At 36.0% G+C, this 24,954-nt stretch overlaps 1 protein-coding gene across 3 annotated transcripts in view; it reads right to left on the bottom strand.

Moving 5' to 3' along the window:
- Tasp1 (Taspase 1) overlaps positions 1 to 24,954 on the bottom strand; it is a 164,900-nt gene that overhangs the window by 133,317 nt on the left and 6,629 nt on the right. For all 3 annotated transcript variants that reach the window (XM_090395485.1, XM_090395488.1, XM_090395487.1), the window contains exon 2: positions 23,253 to 23,328. In XM_090395485.1, coding sequence (XP_090251611.1) covers positions 23,253 to 23,283 — 31 coding nt within the window. In that variant the 5' untranslated portion in view covers positions 23,284 to 23,328. The remainder of the gene's footprint in view (positions 1 to 23,252; positions 23,329 to 24,954) is intronic.

Here is a 24,954-nt window from a genome sequence, read left to right as displayed (position 1 = left end):
TAAGAAGATTAGCCTCGTATTTTGTGTTGAATACTATGGCCACTCCTTCTTTTCCTTGATTGTCATTTCCTGAATATAACATTTTGTATTTATTGCTCAGAAAGATCTCACCAGTTTTTGTCTTTTTTGTTTCAGTCACCCCTATTATGTCAATCTGGTACTTATCTAATTCCTCAGCTAGCTCCATTTCTTTGCCATTCAGGCTTCTTATGTTGATAGTACCGATCTTTAACTCTGGTGATGTTGAGTTGGGGTGTGTTTTCAGATTTGTTCCAGTAGCTGACTTTTTGCTGTTCGACCTGGTTCCCTGGTGAAAACAACGGAGGCCTTGTTTAACTGGGCGACTCCCCAGCCGGCATGAAATTTTGTCATGTTGTACCATCATTTTTTATTTTAGTTTAACCAATAAGAATACAATTTGGTCGGCTAAATCCCAAATTGCCAGCCCATCCTCGTTCATTCAGTATCCAGGTAGATAACCAACAGGGTGCATCACGACAAGGTGAGGATTGGACATTAGGTCAGAAGCCCTGGTCGGTTCTCTGCATTCCCTTAAAGGCTATGTGGAGGTCTCCTCTCAGTTGTACAGCTTTGACCCATTTTCTTTCTTAGTTTAAAGGACATGGTTTGACAGAAAAAAATGATTTATTAGTCAGTTTTGACTTGTCTGCCCTCTTTACGAATGTCTCAATCAATGACACAATCCTTTTTTTAAGGACAAATTCTCTCCAGATATCATGGAACTCTTTGCGCACGTATTACCTTCGGGTTATTTTGTATGGCAAAATGCTTTCTAGCTACAAAAAGAAGGCAACAGCCATGGACTCGCCATTATCCCCCCCCCCCTGCTAACTTTTATATGGAACATTTTGAGCAACATGCTCTAGATTCCTCTATATTAAAATCCAAAGTCTGGCTTAGGTACTTTGACGATGTTTTCGCGATATGGCCCAATGGCCGCCAGACACTTGATACTTTCCTTAGCCACTTAAACAAACAACACAAAAACGCATACAGTTCCTGAGATTGAAAAGCATAACACACTTCTGTTTCTAGATACATTTGTCAGAACATCTACTTTCTGACAGTCTTTCCTTCACATACTGGCCAATATATACACAAACTCCTACCAGCCACCCAACCCAAAAACTAGGTGTCATTAATACTCGAAAAAAACAGAGATTTGAAGATTTGCTCCAATGAACAAGTGCTTAAAGACAATTTAAAGTTATCAGCAATACTTTCCTAAAAAATGGTTACAGCCAAAACAGTATTAACAAAATTCTCTACAGGACCTGAATGAAAACCAAAGATAAACCAGACTACAACAAAACTATAACCATTCCTTTACAATAAAGGTACATCAGATAAACAGAATACTACAGAAATACAACCTCAAAACCACCTTTAAATCTCCTGCAAAATTAAAAAGCTTACTCAACTCATCCCAAGACCCACTCCATCCGCTGGTCGACGCTGGAGTATACCGTATTTATTGCACCTGTAATCTACCATATATAGGGGAAACAGGATGCACAATTCCTATCAGATAAAAACAATGTAAACGACACATTAAATATAATAACTATGGTGAACCTGGCCTTTCTGATCATGCCCTGAACGTTACATAAAATTGACTGGAAAAGCACTGTTGTTTACATCACACCAAAACATAAATTTAAGGAAGCCTGTGAGATTCTTATCAACCACCCTAATCTGAACAATAATGATGGTCTGAAAATCCCAAGCATATGGAAGGCACATATTCTACCCAAGGAACCTTTCTCCCTAAGAGTTAACTATAAACAGGACTGTAGATAATGCAAAATCTTAAATCTAATATAACAACTGTCATGTTAAACTAGGACATCATGGTTACTGTAAGAAAACTATCTATATGAAAGAATGTTTCTCTTATGTTATCTTAAATAATATTTAGCTTTGATATAGTTTCTAAATAATTAATTAATTTTATCTGTTTTTTTATTTATTTTTATATTATATATATACATATAAATTTTTTTTTTTTAAATATTATATTTTCACTAGAATTCCTTCCAGTAGAATAACCGTTGATCAAATCATCGTCTCTTTAGCATACTGCGTGAAATGTAACTCAGCTTGTCATTGTATATTTGTATATACTCCAGATGATGACCTTAATATGAAGGTTGAAATGTCAGGAAATTAAAATAGTTATTTATAACACGGCTGTAAAGTCCATAATTTCTAAAATGAATGCTGATCACTGTGTTATAGAATTAAATTAATCAGATAACATATATAAAAATTATTTTACACAATTTTGTATGACAATTTCCCATACTTTAAGGATAGCAAGAACATCATTATGGTTGAGATTTGATCTGTGACGTAGGGCTTCAGCACTTTCTTTATATAAACATTCATGTTTATATAAAGATCTATGTAGAAGTTTGGTGTTTTTGCAATGGATCGATCCTATGGTTTGGTTTTCAACTCTGTGTTGTGCGAGGCCAGATTTCTGCGGTTTGATAAGATGGATATGGTATTGGTGTTCCGAAATGCGCTTATTAACAGATCTACCTGACTGTTCAGAGTAAGACAATTTACAGGAATATGGAGCCTCATACATGCCAGGTAGCAGAGGTGAGAGCTTGTCTTTAGGAGAAGGTAACAAGTTATAGATCTGGTTGATTGGTTTGTAGGTAGCAGCAAGTTTGTATTTCCTCATAATTTTTGAAAGATGTTCGGAGATGCCTTTGACATGAACTATGGGAATCCTATGGGTTTGTTTTGTCTAGGCTGATGTGTGGGGAAGTGACTGATGATTTTTTTGAGTTATTTTAGGATTGTATCCATTTAGTATGGCTGTATTTTTGATTATTTCCAATTCTTGGTTTAGAGATTCTTCAGGAGTAGAATCTGTGTGCTCTGGTTGCTAATGATTTAATGATGCCAAATTTTTAAGATGGATGATGAGCAGAAGAATTGTGAATGTAGCAACCTGAAAATGTCGCTACATTTTCAATCAGTCAGTTCCCCACACATGAACCTAGACAAGAACAAGCCCGTAGGATTCCCATACCTTACATCAAATCTTCTCCGAATGTCTTTCAAAAATTATGAAGAAATACAAATTTGCTGCTACCTATAAACCAATCAACAAGATCTATAACTTGTTATCTTCTCCTAAAGGCAAACTCTCACCTCTGATGCCACCTGGCATGTATAAGGTTCCATGTTCCTGTAAATTGTCTTACTATGGACAGACAGGTGGAGATCTGTTAATAAACACATTTCAGAACATCAAGACCATATCCGTCTTATCAAACTGCAGAAATCTGGCCTCTGACAACACCGAGTTGAAAACCAAAACCATAGGATCCACTGGGAAAAGACCAAACTTCTATATAGATTTTTATATAAACATGAATGTTTATATAAAGGAAGTGCTGAAGCCCTACGTCACAGACCAAATCTGAACTGTAATGACATTCTTGCTATCCATAAAGTGTGGGAAATTGTCATACAAAATTGTGTAAAATAATTTTTATATATGTTATCTGATTTTAATGTAATCTATTTTTTTTCCTCTCCAGATATATTTTAATTTAATTCTATACGACACTACTGCATGCATATTGAGATTCCATTGTAATCATGCAGCCTAATTGTATGTTATTCCTAGTATTGTTCAAATTAACTGTACCGACGATATCCTATGATACTGGATGAAATATTTACTTATTAAAACTTATTACTGTTTGTTTAGTCATGAATACCCCACAGGTTTCATTGTACAATAAAGAGGGTATATGTGGAACTACAAGGCTGGTGATTATGAGAAGCTCAAGAGACAGCTTGCAGCTGTAGCATGGAATGAGGAGTTGAGTGGAAAGGAGAGATCAATGATGCTTGGGTGATATTCAAGAACTATCTAGTAGAAGCAAAGGTCGGAATATTAAATAAGGTAGGTGTGAAATGGATGAATGAAGCTATTAAGCATACAATAAAGAGAAAAAAAAAGGCATTATGGAGGCAACATGAGTGGTAATAATCAATTCCATGAGGAATTCAAAGAATAGACAAGGAGAATGACTCAGTTGGTAAGGTTAGCAAAACTTCAGTATGAGCAGCAGTTAGCTAATGAAGTGAAAAAAATTCTTGGTAGTTCTTTTGATATATAGCCAGCAAAAAAAAAAGCATGATTATGGAAAGATGACACTGATTGAGAAAATAGTATAAGGACAACTACTGCAGAAGATATAGTGGAGATACTTAATGAGCAGCTGATAAAAGTCTTTCATTCTTGTTAATGCAACATCATAGAGTTTAAGAACAGAGCAGTGAATGAAGAGGAGAGGAGACTGACTGAGTGAGCAAGAAGTATATGGGGAATTAATCAAACTTGCTATTAATAAGGCTGTGGGACTTGATGATATATCACTGCGTATTTTGAAGGAATGTGTCTGGGAGCTCACATCTGCCTTGATATATTTGCTTAATATGAGTCGTACATTGGATCAAGTTCCAAAGAAGTTGAAGGAAGGCAAGATGGTACCGCTTCTTAAAGAAGGTGACAGAAGCAAAGCATCAAATTATAGGCAATCGGTGTATCAGGTGATGTGGTTAAAGTGTTGGAAAGACTGATGAGAATCAGGATCCAGAATTGGGTTGACAACGGTATTATCTTTGATGGACAGCATGGATTTGCTAAAGGTAGTCTCGATTTAGTAATCTACTTACTTATGATAATAAGGTGACAGCGGCATTGGATATTGGAGATGGATACACAGTAATTATGCTTAGACTTTGCAAAGATTTTTGATAGATTACTTCATGATAAGTTGACAGCAAACTACAGCGGATGGGGTTGGATATTAGACTAGTGCATTGGATTGGAAATTGCCTGCCTGATAGGTATCAGCAAGTGGGAGAGCAATATCCCAGAAGAGGAAAGTCACTAGTATTGTGCCTCAGGGGTTGGTTTTAGGGCTATTGCTGTTAACCTGCATGTCAATGATATTGGGGAAGATTTGAATGGGGATATGCAGCTGTTTGCAGATGCTGCTAAGTTGGTAGAGCAGATGTTGTGGCCTTACAGGAAGACTTGAATAAACTGAGTTAATGGGCATGGGAGTGGAGATGCTGGTTCAATGTTGCAAAATGTAAGGTTTTGATATATGGAAAACAAAGATGGGATGTAGAATTTACTCTTGGTAGGGATATATTGTTGGAGGTGGAGGAAATAAGAGATCTTGGGATGATGGTGGTTAAGGATCTGAAATGTAGAGGACATGTTAAAATTGTGAGGACAACACAATGAATTCTGGGAATGATGCAGAGTACAATGACTCGTATAAGGCCTTGATTAAGCCACATATGGACTACTATGCACAGATTTGGTTACCTGGTTTTTAAAAGGATGAAGAGATGTTAGAGAGGATCCAGAGGCGATTGACCCAAATAGTTTCTGATCTTTGGACTGTTGAATATGAAGAAAGGTTGAAACAATGCAATTTTCAGAGTCAAGTGGATAGGAGGTAGAGGGGTGATATGATAGAGACATACAAGTTAGTAACGGGTTGTTATAGGATTAATGTTGAAGAGGTTTTTCCTAAAAATGGTAGGAGATTGAGGGTGAACAAGAGGTGATCCCCAGAAGCCATATAAGGAGGGTGTGAGCAAGGGAGTGAGAAGTAGGCTTTTTGCATGGAGAGATGTGAACGATTGGAATGCATTGGCTGAGGGTGTGGTGTCTGCAGAGAATTTGAATGTGTTTAAGGCAAGGTATGATGAGCTGTGTGTGTATGATGAGTACACAGATGACTCTGTAACTCCATGGGGGTCTTAGGATAATAATCCCAAGGTCTGCACCCCCACAACTCTAAAAAATAAATGTTAATAAGTTCCTTTTCTGTTTGCATTTCTAACCCTACAGCATAAATTTACTGTAAAATTAAGCCTCTTATGTGTGAGAATGATAAAAATAAATAAAAAATAAAAGTAACATTCAAGTATATGGATAATTTTTATGACACTAATGCTTAAAAATAATTGTCATTAATAATGGAAGAGTTAGTGGAAGAGAGGGACTGCAATCATAAAATTCTGACAGAAAGTTAAACTGTCAAAATGATACATATCCGTGCGGTTAGCCTAGTGGCTTTGCACTTCACAACCATATGCCTGGGGAAGGAGTGTTCTAGGTTCAATTCCCGTCGACAACGTGAGGAGCTTAAGGATCTTCCTCAGCCACAGCCAAGTTAGCTGGTCTTGGGTGTGGAAAGCAGGTTTTTTTCTGCCAGTTTATCTGGGGTTTTTCATCCTGAAAACAGGCAAACTGGTCCCATGAATACACACAAATGGATTACAGTCATGAATATTACCCTTAGGTGATGCAGCAAGGAGTGACGAACTGACCGCATTAATTTCGTCATGAACACCTCATTAGGGGACTCTTCCCGTCCTAAAGGGATGGATGAGATCAATCAGTCAATCAAAATGATACTTGCCTCAATTTCCTCACTGGTGACATACTAGAGGCTACCTCAATGAAAAATGTTTATTTCCTAGAGTCATAGGAAGTGAGTGCAGACATTTCATTCTGTCAACTGATTGGCCTGCCATGCCAGCCTGGTTTACTGAGTGAATAATGTCTCTGTTTTCCAATCAACAGGATTTATGTCTGAATCCCACTACAATGATTTTTTGTGATATCTTTAGGTGGCAGAATATTTTCATTATCCTGCTTATCACAGTCTTGAAGAATGTTTTGAAAAGTCATGGTTTCTAGAGCAGAACCATTTGATTATGTAACGTGTACCCTACTGATGGTACTGGACTGGTACTAAGTGTTATAGGTTAAACAGCTTAAAAATTGACAAATATCTAGGCATCTTTTAAAAATCAATCAAAATCCATATATTTAAACCAAAAGAAGCCCAACAATGTCTGAATGGGAACTCAAATGCCTCTTTCACAATTCACTGTAACATGCACTGCTTGTAATATTACATGCTTAGACACCATGGCAAAGATAACTCCAAGAATAATTCATTATATTTTCTTATCTACTTACACTCAAAAATCTAAATTTTTTGGACTTTGAACAAAGATATCTAAATCGCATTTTCTACTAGGTAAAAAAAATAAACTTCTTGCATTTAAGAACAATAATGAATCTGAGAATTTCAATGTTATGCAAATATCAAATAGATATGCACAGTTGTTTGTAACCAAATAAGATATTGGAGGCTAAACTATTTATCTAGTTACAGACTGAAATAAATACAAGGAGTAGTACAAAAGTAATGCCTACTATTTTATCTTCCGTGACAACATAATATATTTAACAATGGGATTTATATGGATTAGTCCATCTTCCATAATCATTCTATCATTTTTGACTTTATTCTGTCAAAATTCCAGCATTTGTATACACTTTTGCCATCAGTGAGTGAGATGTATGCCAACCATTTAATGGGTCGGTTTAAGTCCAGACATCTGAGCTCTTCATGGATAGCATGTTTCAGCTTTTCATCATCTGCAAAATGGCCTCTTTAAAGTGCATTCAAATAGGCAGCTACAGAATGGGCCAAACAGGTGGTGAGATGAGGAAGATCAGTCTAGCCAAATGTTGCATTAAAGATTATTAGACACGGAATCTCCTATACATGATCTGCTTTGGCTGAAGCTTTGGTTAGCTCACTTTGTTGCTTTCATTTGCTGCCTCTACTTTTTTTCCTAATTCTGATGATTTCACCAATCTATTTGACTATTTATCTCTAAAAATCAATCACATGCAGTCTAATTTCCCTAATAGTGAGATAATTTTCCTTCGTGATATCAATATCCCTGATACTGATTGGCTTTCCACTCTCCAACTTTACAGCCCAAGCTGGAACAGAAGCTGAACTGTTAGCTATCAGTAATGATTTAATACAAACTGTTCACCAACCCACTAGAACTTCTGATAATCATCATATGTCCAACACCCTGGACTTCTTAATCAGCTCTCCCTCTAAATACGCAACAGATGTTATCTCCCTTTTTGATAAGTCTGACAATTATGTTGTCCATGTCTCCTTTTCTACAGATCATCTTTCTCTCAGCCATTCTCAGTCTCAATCTATGGGGAAGATAGTAGTGTACTTCAAAAGGTGGAGCACAATCACATAGACAAAGCACACAGAACAAGGGGATGCTATCTATTACTGTCATCATGTTCCAATAAGAAAAAATTAATAAAATAAAAAAGTCATATATAAATTCACAGTAAAACAGTGAGGAAATTTTAAAAAGGGCTGCTTTCTAGTTCACCTCAATTGTTAATAAAGTATCTGAGAGAAAGAAAATCAAAAGAACTCTGTAACATGTACTATTTCTGAAATAGCATTTAGGGATTTGAAGGTGAAGATGGACAGAGAGCTGAAGGTCATAGGACATATTGCAAAAAGTGGACAAAGTAGCTTAAAGAATAATTTGGATATTAACTGACACACTAAAGTTGGGATAAGGACATTAATAATGTGTTTTATAAAATTCTGATGTGGTCATATATAAACTTTATAAAGAAAGTTAATTTTGATGTGATCAGAAGTGATCACATCAAAATGTCACTCAAAATGGTGACTGTGACGATGGTTCGACAATTTGTGGATTATGAAGTTCAGATTTTGCCTATCAGCAGAAATGGGGATATCACAGAATAGGAGAAAAAAACAAGAGGTCACTAAGGAAGTTTGTAAGGATGTGGTTAGAAGTGGCATAAAATTTTTCAATGCTGAGTGATAAATAGAGTAAATAGAGGAATGGATTACCAGAGGTAATCACGAGTGTTCTGTCAGATTTAACAATCAGGTTTAAGTACAGGTTTAACAGACATTTTAAGATACTTCGCTTATTTCAGCAAGCATTTAACCAAGTGTATATTATGATGATTTAAGATTTATATGACACATATAAATCTTAAAGTTTAAGATTTATATGGCACACATGATAAAGAAGTAAAGGTTATAATATTGATATTTAATATTATTATTCACTGTATTAACTGAAACACCACGTTATGGCAAAAACTATGAATTTATTTAAAATAAAGAGCCAATAGGCTTCATTTTGGCGATGTAAACATTATTTAAATTAAGGGGATATTAAATCCCACATTGTTTCAAAACCGAATAAGAAACACTTTGATTCCGATCTTTGAGTTTCTTATTCGGTTTTGAAACAATGTGGGATTTAATATCCCCTTAATTTATCATCATCAATTTCTTGTCATGTACCCTCAAGGATATGATAGTACCACATAAAAAATCTACATCATTACTAACTTCCTATCTATAATTTTCCTCCAAATCAGTCTGTTACTTGCAAAGAAACTAAAACATTATCAGATCTTATATTTCAATTGTCTAAGGCACTTTGTACCGTATCAATCCACCTATATCTTGGTCTTCCTCTGAGTCGTTTTCCTGCCAACCTGGCAGAGAACACTTGTTTTGCTAATCTTTTCTCGCCCATTCTGTTTAAGTGACAATACCACCTGAGATTAGCTCTGCTAATGCATTCCTGGATGCCGACAATGTCAAGTTCTTCCTAATACCGTCATTTTTAATATGATATTGCCATTGATGCCACCTGTTCACACCTCTAATCTTTCTCAGGACTATCATATCTGCGGTCTCTAGTCTTTGGTCAAGTGTTTTACTTCTGATCCAGCTCTCAGATCCATAAGTTAAAACTGGTTTGAACACTGTCTTGTATGCAGCTAATTTAGTGTTCCGACTAATTTCTCTAGTCTTTGGTCAAGTGTTTTACTTCTGACCCAGTTCTCAGATCCATAAGTTAAAACTGGTTTGAACACTGTCTTGTATACAGCTAATTTAGTGTTCCGACTAATTTCTCTCTAATTCCATATGAATTTATTCAACTGACTTCTTACCATACCAGCTTCGTTCATTCTGTTGTCTATTTCTATATTTAATTTACCATCTTCACTAAAAATCGTGCCTAAGTAGCTGAAATGTTTTACTTCTTCCACAGGTTCTCCATTCACAACACAGTTGACATTTTCAATGATTCTGACTATTTTCATTGTCTTTGTCTTTTTATTGGGGACCGTCATACCATATCCATTACAACAGTTATTCAATTTAGTCAGAGATTCTTGTAGACTTGTAGCAGATTTATTTAGAAGTATAACATCGTCCGCATAAAGCAAAGAGCTGACATTAACATCTCCAATTTTGATATCATGTTTAATACCACTTTCCTTCATAATATGATTCATATAGATAATGAATAACAGAGGGGATAATGTACATCCTTGTCGCACACCAGATTTAACATTACACCACCTTCCTGTACTTCCTTCATTCTAACTGCTGACTGACAACTCAAATAAAGAGTAAGCATTGCTTGATATAATGCCCCATTGACACCATATAACTGTAGCCTATTGAATAGTTTCTCTCTTGGCACATTGTCATATGCCTTTTCCAAATTGACAAAACTTAAATACAGATCTTTGTTATATTCCAATGATTTCTCACTATTTGTCGTAAAGTAAAGATCTGATCCTGGCTTTGACCTGAATCTTGTTCTCCAGCTTGTTCTTCAAGTTTTTCTTCCACAATTCTTCTCAACCATTTCTCAAGTATACTTGCATATATCCTAACACAAACACTCAGTAGGGATATACCTCTGTAATTCTCACATTCAGTTTTATTTCCCTTTTTATATAATGGGTAATATGAGAGCTCTACTTACTTCAATCATCAGGAATTCGTCCCTCTGTCCAGGCTTTCTGAACCATGCAGTGCAGCCGCTGTAAAACTTATACCACCATACTTCAGCATTTCTGGTCGAATATCATCTACTCCTGCTGCCTTTCCACATTTCAAGCCTTTGATGGCTTTTTCCACTTCAAGTATGGATATGTATTCCTTGATTGCCTGGTCAGTGTTTTTTTATTGCTGTGATGTCATCACTGCTTGTTTCATTTAGCAGTTTTTCAAAGTAATTACTCCATACTTCTAGGATATATGTTTTTTTTCTCAAGTTTTCATGTTACCTTTATCATCTCTAACTCCTTTTACAGCACTCTTTCCTCCATTCCTAAGCTTCTTGAACAACCTCCAGAATATTTTGCCACCTTCTTGATATTTACTTTCTATGTTCTTGCCAAAGTCCTCCCATGACTTTTGTTTAGCTAGTTTTATACACTGGTTAGCTTTCTTACACTTGTCTCTGTATTCTCTAAGAGCACAAGCTGACTTATTTGCCAGATGCTTTTGATATGCTTTCTTCTTTTCCTTCACCTCCTCTTTAACATGTTCGTTGGCATGCTACTCAGTCATAGTTTGTTCCCACACGCCAAGCGCTTTTCGCGTCTTCAAGGTCACTACGAGTAATCTCGTAGCCGGCTTATCAGACAGAATTTTGTTTCATACGCCAACTACGAGTAATCTCGTATCACTTCCATCTATATATTACATTCTGCTGACGCCAGTTTTTATTGCATCTAGTTCAGTTTTAGTTTCTAGTCTCTAAGAACCTTCAATTTCGCCATGACCATTAAAAGAAAACTTACTGATATAGAAGTAGAAGCTTATGCTAATATGAGCAATGATGAATTTCATGAAATATTTGGTTCCGATTCCGAAGATGATCCTACAGATGACTCTAGCGGTGACTCCGATGATGAAGAAACTTTTGAAGATGAAGTTAGCAACCAGCCAAATACATCAACATCAACTTATTGGGAAAATTCAGAAGAAGAGCCCCCACAATTTGACTTTGTTGAAACTGCAGGTTTTAAAATTGACATTGGAAATTTCAGTATCAAAAGGTTAGTTGAACTTTTCTTTTCTGAAGATATTCTCACAATTTTAGTAGAACAAACCAATTTATATGCTTTACAAAATATTGAGGAAAGCCGAGTTTAAAATTGATTTACAAATTACGATGTTATACTACGGATTAACTCGCGCCTAGCATACGAGGTTGGTAATTGACATACGAGTATACTCGTAATTAGAAGAAACACAGAGGTTTCGTTATTTAAAAAAGAGTATACTCCTAGTTGGCATCTGAAGCATATACACAATATACTATATTTTAGTTGAAATTATTTCTCTTCTACCAAGCCCCCAGACATGCTCTCCGCTTTATTCAGAATCCAAGGGTCCAAATTAAGGTAATAATACAAAGGGATAACTCATGTTTCGCATAGGAGGCCGGTAAATCAACATACGAGTATACTTGTAGTTGGCTTGCGAAGCTCATATACGAACTACGAATATACTCGTGTGTGGCAGCGAACGTGTTAACTTCCTGTGTCCCCCATGGAGTTTTAATTTTTCTATCCATGCAGACAACTTCACCACATGCCTCTCTAGCTGAATCAATCAGAGTTTTCTTCAAGGCGTGCCACTGTATCTCCAAGGTTTGGTTCCTGTTCACAAACTCTTTCATTTTTTCTTCAATAATCTTTGTGTATTTTAGTCTACAGTTCATATCTGAGAGATGCTCAACTTTTATTCACTTTAAAACTTTCTTACATGTTATTCTTTTCAATATGAAATTCAATTTTATCCTGCTCAAGACTAAATAGCGATCACTTCCAATTTCAAATCCTCTGTACACTCTGGTGTCCTGCACCAGGCATAAAACATCACTATTAACAATAACATAGTCAATGAGACTTTTCTTATTCCTAGCCTCTTCTCTCCATGTGAATTTGTGCACATTTTTATGTTGGAACATGGTGTTAGTAATAACCAATCCATGTTCTGAGCAGAAATCCAACAGATATTTGCCATTATTATGGGCTTTGCTCTTTTCTCCAACTTTTCCCAAAATATTTTTGTATGTCTCAATCATTTCCTACTCTGCTATTTAGATCCCCAACAAGGACCAACTTTTACTTTTTCATTGTGTCAGTTGCTTTTTCTAAAGTCTCAAAAATTTCCTCCACTTCTACCTTAGTAGAACCTTCTCAACACAAAATAAGATTAGCCTCTTATTTTGTTTTGAATACTATGGCTACTCCTTCTTTTCCTTGATTGTCATTGCCTGAATATAACATTTTGTATTTATTGCTCAGAAAGATCTCACCAGTTTTTGTCTTTTTGTTTCAGTCACCCCTATTATGTCGATCTGATACTTATCTATTTCCTCAGCTAGCTCCATTTCTTTGTCATTCAGGCTTGTTATGTTGATAGTACCGATCTTTAACTCTGGTGATGTTGAGTTGGGGTGTGTTTTCATATTTGTTCCAGTAGCTGACTTTTCGCTGTTTCCCCTGGTTCCTAGCCAAAAACAACGGGGGGCCTTGTTTAACTGGGCAACGCCCTAGCCGGCATGAAATTTTGTCATGTACCATCATGACAAAATGAAGAATACAATTGGTCGGCTAAATCTCAAATTGCCAGCCAATCTTCATTCAGTATGCAGGTAGATACTCAACAGGGTGCACCACGAGAAGGCGAGGATTGGACATTAGATCAGAAGCCCTGGTCGGTTCTCCGCATTCCGATAAAGGCTATGTGGAGGTCTCCTCACAGTTATACAGCTTTGACCCTTAAGCACCCAGCTATGAATTTATTTTATTTAGTCTGAGATGTGTGCGAATGTAACACTCAACATCTTCAGAGCCAATCCAAAAACAATATAAATGAAACAATGATTATGTGACATGCATATAACAAAGAGATAGTTACTGCATGAGAATAGGGAAAAAAAAATGGGATGACATCTATACCACAGTAGCATTCAAAATAGCCCAAAACCTTTTAGCTGGTATGTGATCAAGAAAAAAAAAAGATTATGTTTAAATTTAGCTGGCATAAAAGAAAGGAAGGAAGATCTGCTGCTACTCTCATCTGATCTTATGACAGATATTCTGATAATCAGCAATTTTGACAATAATGCTGCAAGGACACTACAGCATCCCTTTCAGAGAATCACAAAAAACATTTGCAATTTTAGTTGTGGGTTTTCTCTAAGTCAAAACGTAAATCAATCATCTTCACTTTCTTCCATCTTTATCTCCTTTAAGCTAGTTATTTTTCTTTATATATGAAACTGTTAATTTTTTAACATTAAAAGCTCAAACTGGCATATCTTCTTCCCACAATAGTTCTTCATAGTCATTGTCATAACATAACAAATCCCTCATTTCTCTGTAGCATTCTTTTCCTTCCATGCAAGCTCCACTACACATTACACTTCCAGTTTTATTTATCATAAAGGGAGAAAAGTGAGCATTACATGTTATAGTTAGTGTTTTACTTAAAAATAAATCTTGCACACTTGACATGCAAGAAAACATGCAAGTTTTTCATATAATGAATACATTTAAATTAAATTATAGTTATAATTTCAATAAAATCAATGCATTCAATATTAACCCTACACATATGTTACAGTATGTATGGCATGTAATAGGCAATCTATTATTAAAATAAATTAATAATAATTTTACTCTTCTCACTATACATATAATTTCATTAACAAACACTGGTAATTATAAATATACCCCACCCACAAAGGCACAATTTAATTAAATACTGTAGTGCATATATACACATCTTATTTTTCCAACACTTTTACCCCTTAAGTAGGTGCCAACTGTAATATAATATTGCTTTAAGCTTATTTTCACAGCACTGCTCACAACATGAATTAGCTTGGTGTGATTAAATGCTTGAAAATTTTACATAATGAAAATGCTCTTTAATACTGGTGTTTAAAAAAATACAATTATCTTGCAAAGAGAAGTCAAAGACCAGATCATGTGACTAAGTGCATCATGAAAAGTGATCCAGGCTCCATATCAAGTGCTACCTACTTTCATGAATTTTATTTGTCTTTCCTATTAAATCATTTATGGACAGTTTATATAAATTCACCCTTTATTATGAACAGTAGACAAGAGAAAACACAACCTGAGTTGTGGTATTCATTTTAAATCCAGAAAGCATCTCTCTCTCCCTCTCTCTCGGATCTTCTCATGACCTTCCTGATGATGCTTCAGCATTTCTTTCTTTCCTGTGCTTCTCTTTTTGATTATTCTAGTTTTTAAGTCTAGTGATTCTTGATATTTGGTCAATCCACCCATTGGGTGGTTTCTTCTTTTTCTTTCCTGCATGGTTTACCCTGGATGATTCTTTTTTCTAGGCAGTTGCCTTCCCTTCTACATATGTGTCTAAAATATTGTACTATTCTCTTGTCAATTATGTTTATTAGTTTTGTGTGGATATTCAGTTCTTCTAGGATACTTTTGTTTGTTCGTTTTTCTGTCCAAGACACTCTTAACAATCTTCTTCTGTCATCTTTTGATTCAGAAGCATAGAGAAAGATCAAGTAAACTAAGGTTTATACAAGCGTAATTTTGGTCTTTTTGGAGATGTGCCTGTCATTCCAGATTTTAGTTAAATCAGTCATTGCTTTCTTAGCTAGTGCTGTTCTTCTTCTTATCTCTTTTTTACATCCATTTTTTTTTTGTTATTATCACTCCAAGGTAACTGAAATTTTCGACAATTTCAATTCCTTCCACATCTGCTTTGTTTAAAACCATTATTTTGGTTCTGTCATCATTTATTCGTAAACCATGGCTCAAGCTTTCCCATTCTAATTGATTTAGGATGGATTTTAATTCCTGTTCATTTGTTGCTATTATCATTGTGTCATCTGCGTAATGTAGGTTAGTGATTGTTCGGCCACCTAATTTAATGCCTCCATTCCACTTTTCCAGAGATCTTTTCATTATAGTTTCGCTGTACAGGTTGAATAGTAATGGTGAGAGTATGCATCCTTGTCTTGAACCTTTTTCAAACTGGAATGCAGGGGACACTGGGTTTTCAATTCTTACTGTTGCTTGATTTTGTTGATATAAGTTCTTTATGAGGGTTACTAGATGGTTTAGTATTCCTGATTCTCTCCACAAAGCATATTTTTGTATTACATGTAATGTATAGTGAAAATTAAAGAATTTACTTTGTTTTTTCAACATAGTAGCATTTAATTTTTTTATTTTATTTTAAATCACTTATAACTTGAGTTCTCGTGTTTACATTATTAGTTTGTGCAGAAGTTCAATTATATTGATGGTATATGTGTGATCAGACATTCCTAGAATAAATGAAGTCATTAATGTGGTGAGTAAAGTCAGTAATGCAGTGTCATTTTTCACTGATTGGAGTTTCGTGTATGTGTCGCGTTAGGCCTAATTTACATGTGTATGACAATCATTGTTTTACTGGTAAAGATATAACAATTTAGGTGCTAGTTTCATTTTTCAAACTTGTTATTGGTTAACTTAAAAAAAAAAAAGTGTTACTAGATTATGAAGATAGAGGCTCAGCAGATCTGTTTAAGAAGGAATAATCACCATCTCAATGTATTAACTACTTTTAATGAATTGCTGTTTACTGAAACTTTTGTAGCTGTGACTTTAGTATGTGAAGGTAAGAGACATAAAGCACACAAAATAGTGTTGTCTGCCTGCAGTTCTTTCTTTCATGGCAAATTTCTTGAAAACTCTTGTAAACATCCAGTTGTTATTCTCAAAGATATACAATACACTGATTTAAAAATGATAATAGATTTTATGTACAAAAGTGAAGTGATCATTTCGCAGGGCCAACTTGCCACGCTGCTAAAAGTCTGAATGTTGAGATCTGTACAGAAGTTGCACAGAGGGATACTTCCAGTATTGATATTCAGGAGAAGAGTGAACATGATTCAAGTAACCAGGCTTTGTTACTTGCTGAGGTGCAACAGAAAAAAACGCAGCACAGAATTGCCCACCGGTAATTAAGAAGAAAAGAGGAAGACCTCGAAGTAGATATCTTCGTGGTTCTAACAGTAAAGGTATGAAGGCCAATGTGTCATCAAAAGTAAATGAATTAGACACAACAGAAGATACCAACAGGTCAATAAAGTCGTTCACAAGTGAAGGAAGGTTAGAACTGTCAGGAACTGATTATCCATTAAATGAGATTTCTGTTTCTAATTCAAATATATATCCTAGTCCAACTCAGAACTCATTTCCATCTATATAGAGTTCAGTGTTGGTAAAAGGATCACAATAAAGTGAAGATACAATAATAGAAATTGAGGAATCACAGGCGGTGACAACATCTTTTGACAGTTTGCTCCAAGATTCATTGTCAATCCCAGTAATGAATACGATGCCTATTCTTAATACTGTTGAGTTAATTGAAACTCACTCAAATAACATAGAATCAGGGCTAAGTACAGATAGCCAAATATTAGTTCCTTGTTCTGTATCGCTTGAATTATCTCCTTCTCTTCAAGTTGCACAAAGTATGATAAAAGATATCGAACTTGGTGTCTCACTCTTTACCTGGAGCTGCAGTTTCACCTTTTACCAGTTCTTCACATCAACACATCACGTAGATACATGATGTCTTTGGATACATCCAGGCCGACTGCTGTTATGCCAAACATTCCTAAAATACATGATCAGCAACTTCCATTACAGGATCTGAATGTTGCTCAAGAGAAGGAAAATGGGTCAGTTAATTATCCATGGATATCCTCGTCAGAACATCAGTATGAGGACTGCTGTAGATGCTGCGCGACCAAAAATATCCAAAGACATAATATGAAACTACACGAAAATGACAGACAGGAATATATATTGGATGTGGACATAAAAGCAGAGTTGATGATGATGAGGCAAGAGATGAACTGCATGCGAAATGAGATGAAAAGAATTAGAGACATACATGGAAGAGTGAAAAAGAGCAGAAGGAAAGATGGCCATGCGAAAGATATAATGAATGATTCGAGAGTGGTTCTCTATGGAGATTCCATTATTAGAGGTGTGGCAAATGAGAAGATGCATAAGGTTTGTTTTCCTGGTGGTAGAATGGAGAGAGTGATTGAAGCGTTGGACATGAGGAATAAGAGAACACAAGAGTTGGTGGTTGTAGTAGGAACAAATGATTTGGATGGGAACAAGGAAAATGCCAGATTGGATATAAGGAGATTATTAAGGAGAGTAAAAGATAACAGTGTGGTAGGAAAGGTAGTCAGTGTGTTGCCAAGGTATGATAGTGATGAATTAAGGAGGCGAGCAAAGATTATGAATGATATGTTAGCGCAGTTATGTGAGAAGAATGAAGTGCATTTTGTGAATGTGTGGGAGGAATTTGAGACACGGATGGGCTGCATTTAAATGGTTTTGGTGTGAGTCGGCTGGAGAGATTGTTACTGACAGGAGAAGTAATGACTGTAATGAATATATCTGAGGTGGTGCGAAGTGATATGAAAGAGCAAAAAAGTAGGGTAGGGAGAGGTATTTGTTCACTTGCAAATGGGGAGGTGAATATTATGAATGAAGTAAATGTGAGAGTGGAGGAACAACACGAACAGGAAAACGGGGGGGGGGGGGAGTCAGGGTGGATGGGGAGACACTTTAGGAAACATGTGGGTGCTGAATTCAGAGGTGAATGTGTAAGCAGACAAACACAGATTGAGATGGCCTGGGATGGGTGGGAAGAGTTTAGGTGTGAGGAAAGTAGTAGAATTGGTGGTAATATAGAGGAAGTGACTGGGGAAGGTATTGAAGAGTCACATCATAGGACTTGTAGAAGCAGTAATGATTTCTTATGTTTATTCACTAATGCTAGAAGTATTCGAAATAAGTGGAACGAAATTGTTGCTTTGCTCGAGTCTGTTCGCCCCAAAATTGTTGGTATAAGTGAGATGTGGTTAGATGACGATGACATCCTTACAGGAATAGAGATGAACGGATATGATAATTTTCATGAAGATAGACAACGAAGAAAGAGAGGAGGAGTACTGTTAATGGTAGCAGATGAGTTGTGCCCATCTAAGGTGGAATTGCAAGGTGCAAATAGTGGTTACGGTTTTGAGGTGGTATGGTGTGAGGTAGAAGTAAACAGGATGAAATATTTAGTTGGGTGTTGCTATAGGCCTGGCAATATGGAGGGTAATGAGAAGGAAATGTATAGGCAAATTGGCTTAGCTAGCAAGAAAAGAGTTATCATTATGGGCAACTTTAATTATGGTAATATAGACTGGAAGCAAGATACTGCATCTGGGGGTAAAGAAAATGAATTGTTGGTACCGCACGTCACGGGCGGTACACGAGGCTCAAGGGTATTGGATTTGATCATCTCATCAGATGATGTTATTATAAATGAGGTGTCAAATCTTCCACCAATTGGTGAGAGTGACCACAAGGTGATCACATGCAGGGTGACCAGTCATTCGAGGATATCTGTTAGAAAGGGATATATGTGGAATTATAAGATTGGTAATTACGAAAAGCTCCGGAAACAGCTTGCGATAATAAATTGGAAAGAGGAACTGGATGGAAAGGATATCAATGCTGCTTGGGCCATACTCAAGAACTATTTGGTGGAGGCAATATAGAGTGTATTCCAAGGGTCAAGAGGGTAAATAGAGCGGGTGTAAAATGGATGAATCAAGAGATAAGGTATGCAATCTGGAAGAAGGTATTATGGAAGAAACACAAAATGAGTATTTATAACAATCAGTTGCATGAGAAGTACAAAGAGCAGGCGAGGAAGGTGACTAGCTTGATAAGGGAAGCAAGAATGAAGTATGAGCAGCAGTTAGCTAAAGCGGCCAAAAAAAAAATCCTAAGGAGTTTTTTTGATATGTCACCAGTAGAAGAAAGAATGATTATGGTAGGATGGGATTGATTGGTGAAAATGGAGGAATGATAACCGCTGCAGAGGATATAGTTGAGATATTTAGTGAGCAATTTCTAAAGGTATTTCATTCTTGTGAATGTGGCATCATGCAGAATTTGAAAGCAGTGGGAAAGGAGGAGGAGGAACTGTTAGTAAGTGAACAGGAGGTATATGAAGAATTGAATAGACTTGATGTAAATAAGGCTGTGGGACTTGATGCTATTTCACCACGTATCTTGAGGGAATGTGCCAGAGAGTTAACAACAGCTTTTGTATATCTTTTCAACATGAGTCTATCACTGGGTCAAGTTCTAAAAGAGCGGAAAGAGGGTAAAATTGTTCCAATTCATAAGGGAGGTGATAAGAGTAAGGCATTGAATTATAGACCGGTATGTGTGTCTGGAGTTGTGGTCAAGGTATTAGAGAAGTTAGTTAGGAATAAGATTCAGAATTGGGTTGACAACAGAAAAATACTCTTTGGCGGCCAGCATGGATTTACTAAAGGAAGATCATGCTTTAGCAACCTGCTTACTTTTTTATAATAAAGTGACAAATGCGTTGGATAAGGGTGTTGCATATATAGTGGTATATTTAGATTTTGCAAAGGCATTTGATAAATTGCCACATGAGCTGGTAATTAAATTGGAATAGATGGGGCTGAATAGTAGATTGGTTCACTGGATTAGAGATTGGCTGTCTGATAGGTATCAGCGAGTTGTCTATGGAGGAGCGATATCCCAGAAGAGGAAAGTTACTAGTGGTGTACCTCAAGGTTCTGTTTTGGGTCCATTGCTGTTTAATTTGTATGTAAATGATATCTGGAGAGGTCTGAATGGTGATGTGCAGTTGTTTGCAGATGATGCAAAGTTAGGGAGAGCTATCAGGAGTAGTGTGGATGCTGTAGCTTTGCAAGAGGACTTGAATACACTGGTTGAATGGGTAAATAAGTGGGGATGTCAATTCAATGTTTCAAAGTGCAAGGTTTAGAAATTTGGGAAGCAGAGATGGGATGTAAAGTACACAATCGATGGAAATATCTTGGAGGAGGTAGAGGAGATGAAAGATCTGCGAGTGATTGTAGACAAGGACCTAAAATTTTGGGGACATGTTACTCAAATTGTGAAGACAAAACAGCGGATAATGGGAATGATGCGGAGGACACTGACTTGTATAAGGATGGTTTATGGTTCCTTTGTATAAGGCTTTGATCAGGCCACATATGGATTACTGTGCACAGATCTGGTCACCTGGTTTTCAAAAAGATGAAATTGCATTGGAAAAAGTTCAGAGGCGATTGACTAAGGTGGTTTCTGGTCTCTGGAATGTAGAATATGAAGACAGATTGACAAAATGCAATTTGCAGAAATTGGTGGATAGGAGGAGGAGGGGGAATATGATTGAGACATATAAGCTGTTAAGAGGTTATTACCAGATTAATGTTGGGGAGGTTTTGTACAGAATGGGTGAGGATAACAGGAGAACAAGAGGGCATTTTCGGAAGCTGTATAAGGAGGGTGTGAGCAAGGGAGTGAGGAGCAGGTTTTTTGCATGGAGAGTGGCGAGTGATTGGAATGCTTCGCCCGAGAGTGTGGTGTGTGCAGAGACAGTGAATATATTTAAGGCACAGTATGATAAACTGTGTGTATAACAGTGGACCTCCGATGATGAGTCTTTTACTCAATGGAGGTTTTTATAATAATAATAAAAACAACAATATTTATATAAAGAAGACTAATACCTTTAGTGAGTAAAATTTTTGTGTGCCGATTCAGAACAGATTTCTTCTCAATTGCTGTGCACATGGGAACTCTTCTCTACCTCATTCCTCAAGGATCTCACTTGAGCATTTGCTACACCCACGAAGATCTGTACTATTGGCAGCTCCAGGGAGGCTTACACCCTTGCATCTTCCACATGTCATCATGACACTTTTATTCACTGCCACAATAAGAGTTAGGCTACCTACAGCAGTGTGCCAGGTATGAGCTTGATACTGGAGTGGCATCCATTTTCAAGTATCAAGTTGCTAGATGCTTCAGCAAATGAGTTGTTATCTCCTTAGCCAATTCTGATTTTGATGGTACTGTCTATAGCAACTACCATCTTTCATGGAGTCTCATAAGCATCTCACATTGGGTGCCATAACCCAGCAATTTGGTTCATCCCACAGCTCCAGTCTGTTTACCAAAAGTGGCCTACTAGGCAATGCCGTCCTTTGGCCTAGACTTTGAGTCAAGCAAGCCAAACTTCTCATCCATTTAAAGTTTGAGAATAGGTTAAGGTCATTTTGGCCCAAGGCCTCTAATCATTCACTTTATCAGATAAGCCTGATTCCTAGAAGCAGCAGTACTGAGAGAAACTTAGGAGCTACTAGATGGTTTGGAATTTAAACAACCAGCATTCAAATATACACATCACTATAGTAAAAGAACCAAACAATTACTTAAACTAAACTGTTGTTTAGTTTCCCAGACACTAATTACATCCTCATAATGGTTCAATCTCATTTTCTGTTTATTCTCCCCCGAAACACATCTGTAGATACACACTAGCAACTAACTGACAGGATATCCTTAAAATATTAATATACAGAATGGCAGAACTATTGGCTTCATTGATACCAAATAATGTACACCATGTATCTACATGTGGAACAGTAATGGACAGCAATGAGTAATAATATACATCCAACTATACACTTTCCTAGGTTTGCAGCTTTTTCCACAAATAGGGCTCTGACATGTCTGCAAGAAATGCCAAGTAAGTGCTTATGTGGTAAATACTTTCAATGCTTTGTGAAACATCAGCACCTTGTATATTATACCCTGAATAGGTTTACCACATTTGGTCTTCAGTTTGTCATTCCCTCCCCCCCCCACACCTTGAATTCTCTTTATACATGAAATCAGGAAAGACCGGGATTCAAATCCCAACTAGTGTGAAATTTTAGAGTTTCCATGCAAAACAGGCTAACTCACCTTCACTTGAAAAGTCCTTACAACATACTAGATGGGCTAATTTCATGTGCAAAACATTTTTCTACTTCCTTAGGAAAAAGATTAAAACCAAGTATATAACTTCTTGGTATAAATTATATATTTAGTTTATCTTTAATGTATAATAGAGCCAAGGTAAAAAAATTTCAACAAAATATAAGATTGGATGCATTCTAAGAAACATGTTTATAAGTCTTTCACTCTTCACACTGCACGCCATGCTTTTTAGTTCATTTTTCCTTCACCACCATAAAAATATTCAGCTAACTCTCTCTCTCTATATATATATTGCACTTGTTGGGAGTAGGAATAGTTCCCCCCATCTTTTTCTTTTAAACTTTGAACATGAGAATGTTTTTCTTAAAAGTTATCTTCACAACTATGGTAATCAACTGTGAAAGTGTCCAATAATCAAAGATTCAAAGTAACTGGCATAGGACTATATAATTTACTGTTAGCTAGCTAATACTGAGTTTAACATAAATTTTTCTTTTCATGTTAAACTCAGCAACATTTTTAAGCATCAAATTTATGAAGAATATTTAACACTTACCAACATGGACTGCTACTAAACCAGGTAGCATAATGTATTCTTACTTCTTATATACATACATACATATCAAATGAACCTAAATTGAAAAGACAAATTACATTTCACAGATACTGAAATCCCTATATAATTTCTAAACTAGTCACCCAATTTATTCTTAGCATAATTAGATGATCACTTAGAACAGATACAAATAATGGCAAAATATCTCTTATAGCTTAATGATGCATAACTGTTAACATAATTTTGATCTCTGAAATGCTAATACAATGCTTAGATAGTTTTGAATTATGCATCACATAAAAATTTTTTTATATTTTAATAGCTAACATAGCAGGGACATGAAATTCTCTTTTTTTAAACTATATTTATAGCTAAACAGTTTCTCTGACAAAAGACAATTATTCCACTATTTAAGCTTGTTGTTGGAAAAAATTTCAAATCTCTCCTAATATTCCCTTTCTTTTTTTGTGAACCTGCCCTACAAAAGGTATTATTATTATTACACCCTCCATGGAGTCGATAGACTCATCGTGGGAGGTTCATTCAACTGACAACATATTTATCATATAGAATCTTAAAGTCTTTAATACTCCTTGCATTAACAACACATTCTGGTAATGCATTCCATTCACCAACAATTCTCCATGTAAAAAATCTACTCCTCACACCCTTCACCACACTTTTACATAACTTCCAGGAATAACCTCTGGTTCTTCCCCTCTCACCTTCTACTCTTTTTATAATCCCCTGTGGATTAATCTGATAAAATTCTCTCACTAACTTAAACGTCTCTATGATATCATCTGTCTTCCTCCTATCCACCAAACTCTGCAATCCACATCTCTTCAACCTCTCTCCATAGCCAGCATTCCAAAGTTCTGATATTGTCTTAGTCACTCGTCTCTGGACATTCTCCAATGTCTCCACATCACATTGAAAACCAGGTGTGGTCTGTGTGGTCCAAGTGTGGTCTGTGCAATAATTGCAAGGTGTTGCATTTTGGAGTGCAGAAATATAAGGCTATGTACTATATTGATGGTGCCGTGGATGAGATTAGAGATTTGGGAGTGATGGTTGATAACTAAAATAAGACTGATTATTAATCCTTTTTTACAAATTTATTTTCAGTCTGGACTACAGATGCTCAATATCTACTTTTTGATCTTTCAAACTGAACTTATAATTCCACCATTCTAAAACTAAGCACTAATCAATGACATCAATTTTCAAAGATTTTAATGGGCTCAAAAAAAACTAAAATAAATAAAAAATACTCTTCTCCCCAACTTAAAAAAAAAAAAAAAACAGCCACTAACAGACTTCTAAACTCAAAATTTCCTTACTCTGATTTCTTTGATATTTGTTTACAGCTGATGTACATATAATGCATTTTTGAAAATTATGGAGACAACTACCGTGTTTGAATAAAAACTTTAGTTTAATATAACAATCTACATTCGACGTTTCGACCTTTATGTCAAGGTCATCTTCTGGAGTATACAACTATACACAGAAAACAAGCTACACTACAATCAAACTGGTTTGTTAAAGATACTGACCAAGCACTACAACAATTGTTGACCTGTCCTCTGGTAAGGAAAAAAAAAAAAAAAAAATTATACATCAACGCTAGAGTCCTATTAATAGTGTTATCTGTTGGTTGTAGAAATACATTGGGTGCAATAACAAGTAACTATTTATA

The sequence above is a fragment of the Typopeltis vanoorti genome, chromosome 7 (assembly GCF_054136105.1).
Source record: "Typopeltis vanoorti isolate ZY-2024b chromosome 7, IOZ_Tvanoo_1.0, whole genome shotgun sequence".
In the NCBI taxonomy this organism is placed as follows: Eukaryota; Metazoa; Arthropoda; class Arachnida; order Uropygi; family Thelyphonidae; genus Typopeltis; species Typopeltis vanoorti.
This window is presented reverse-complemented; position numbering and strand designations above follow the sequence as displayed.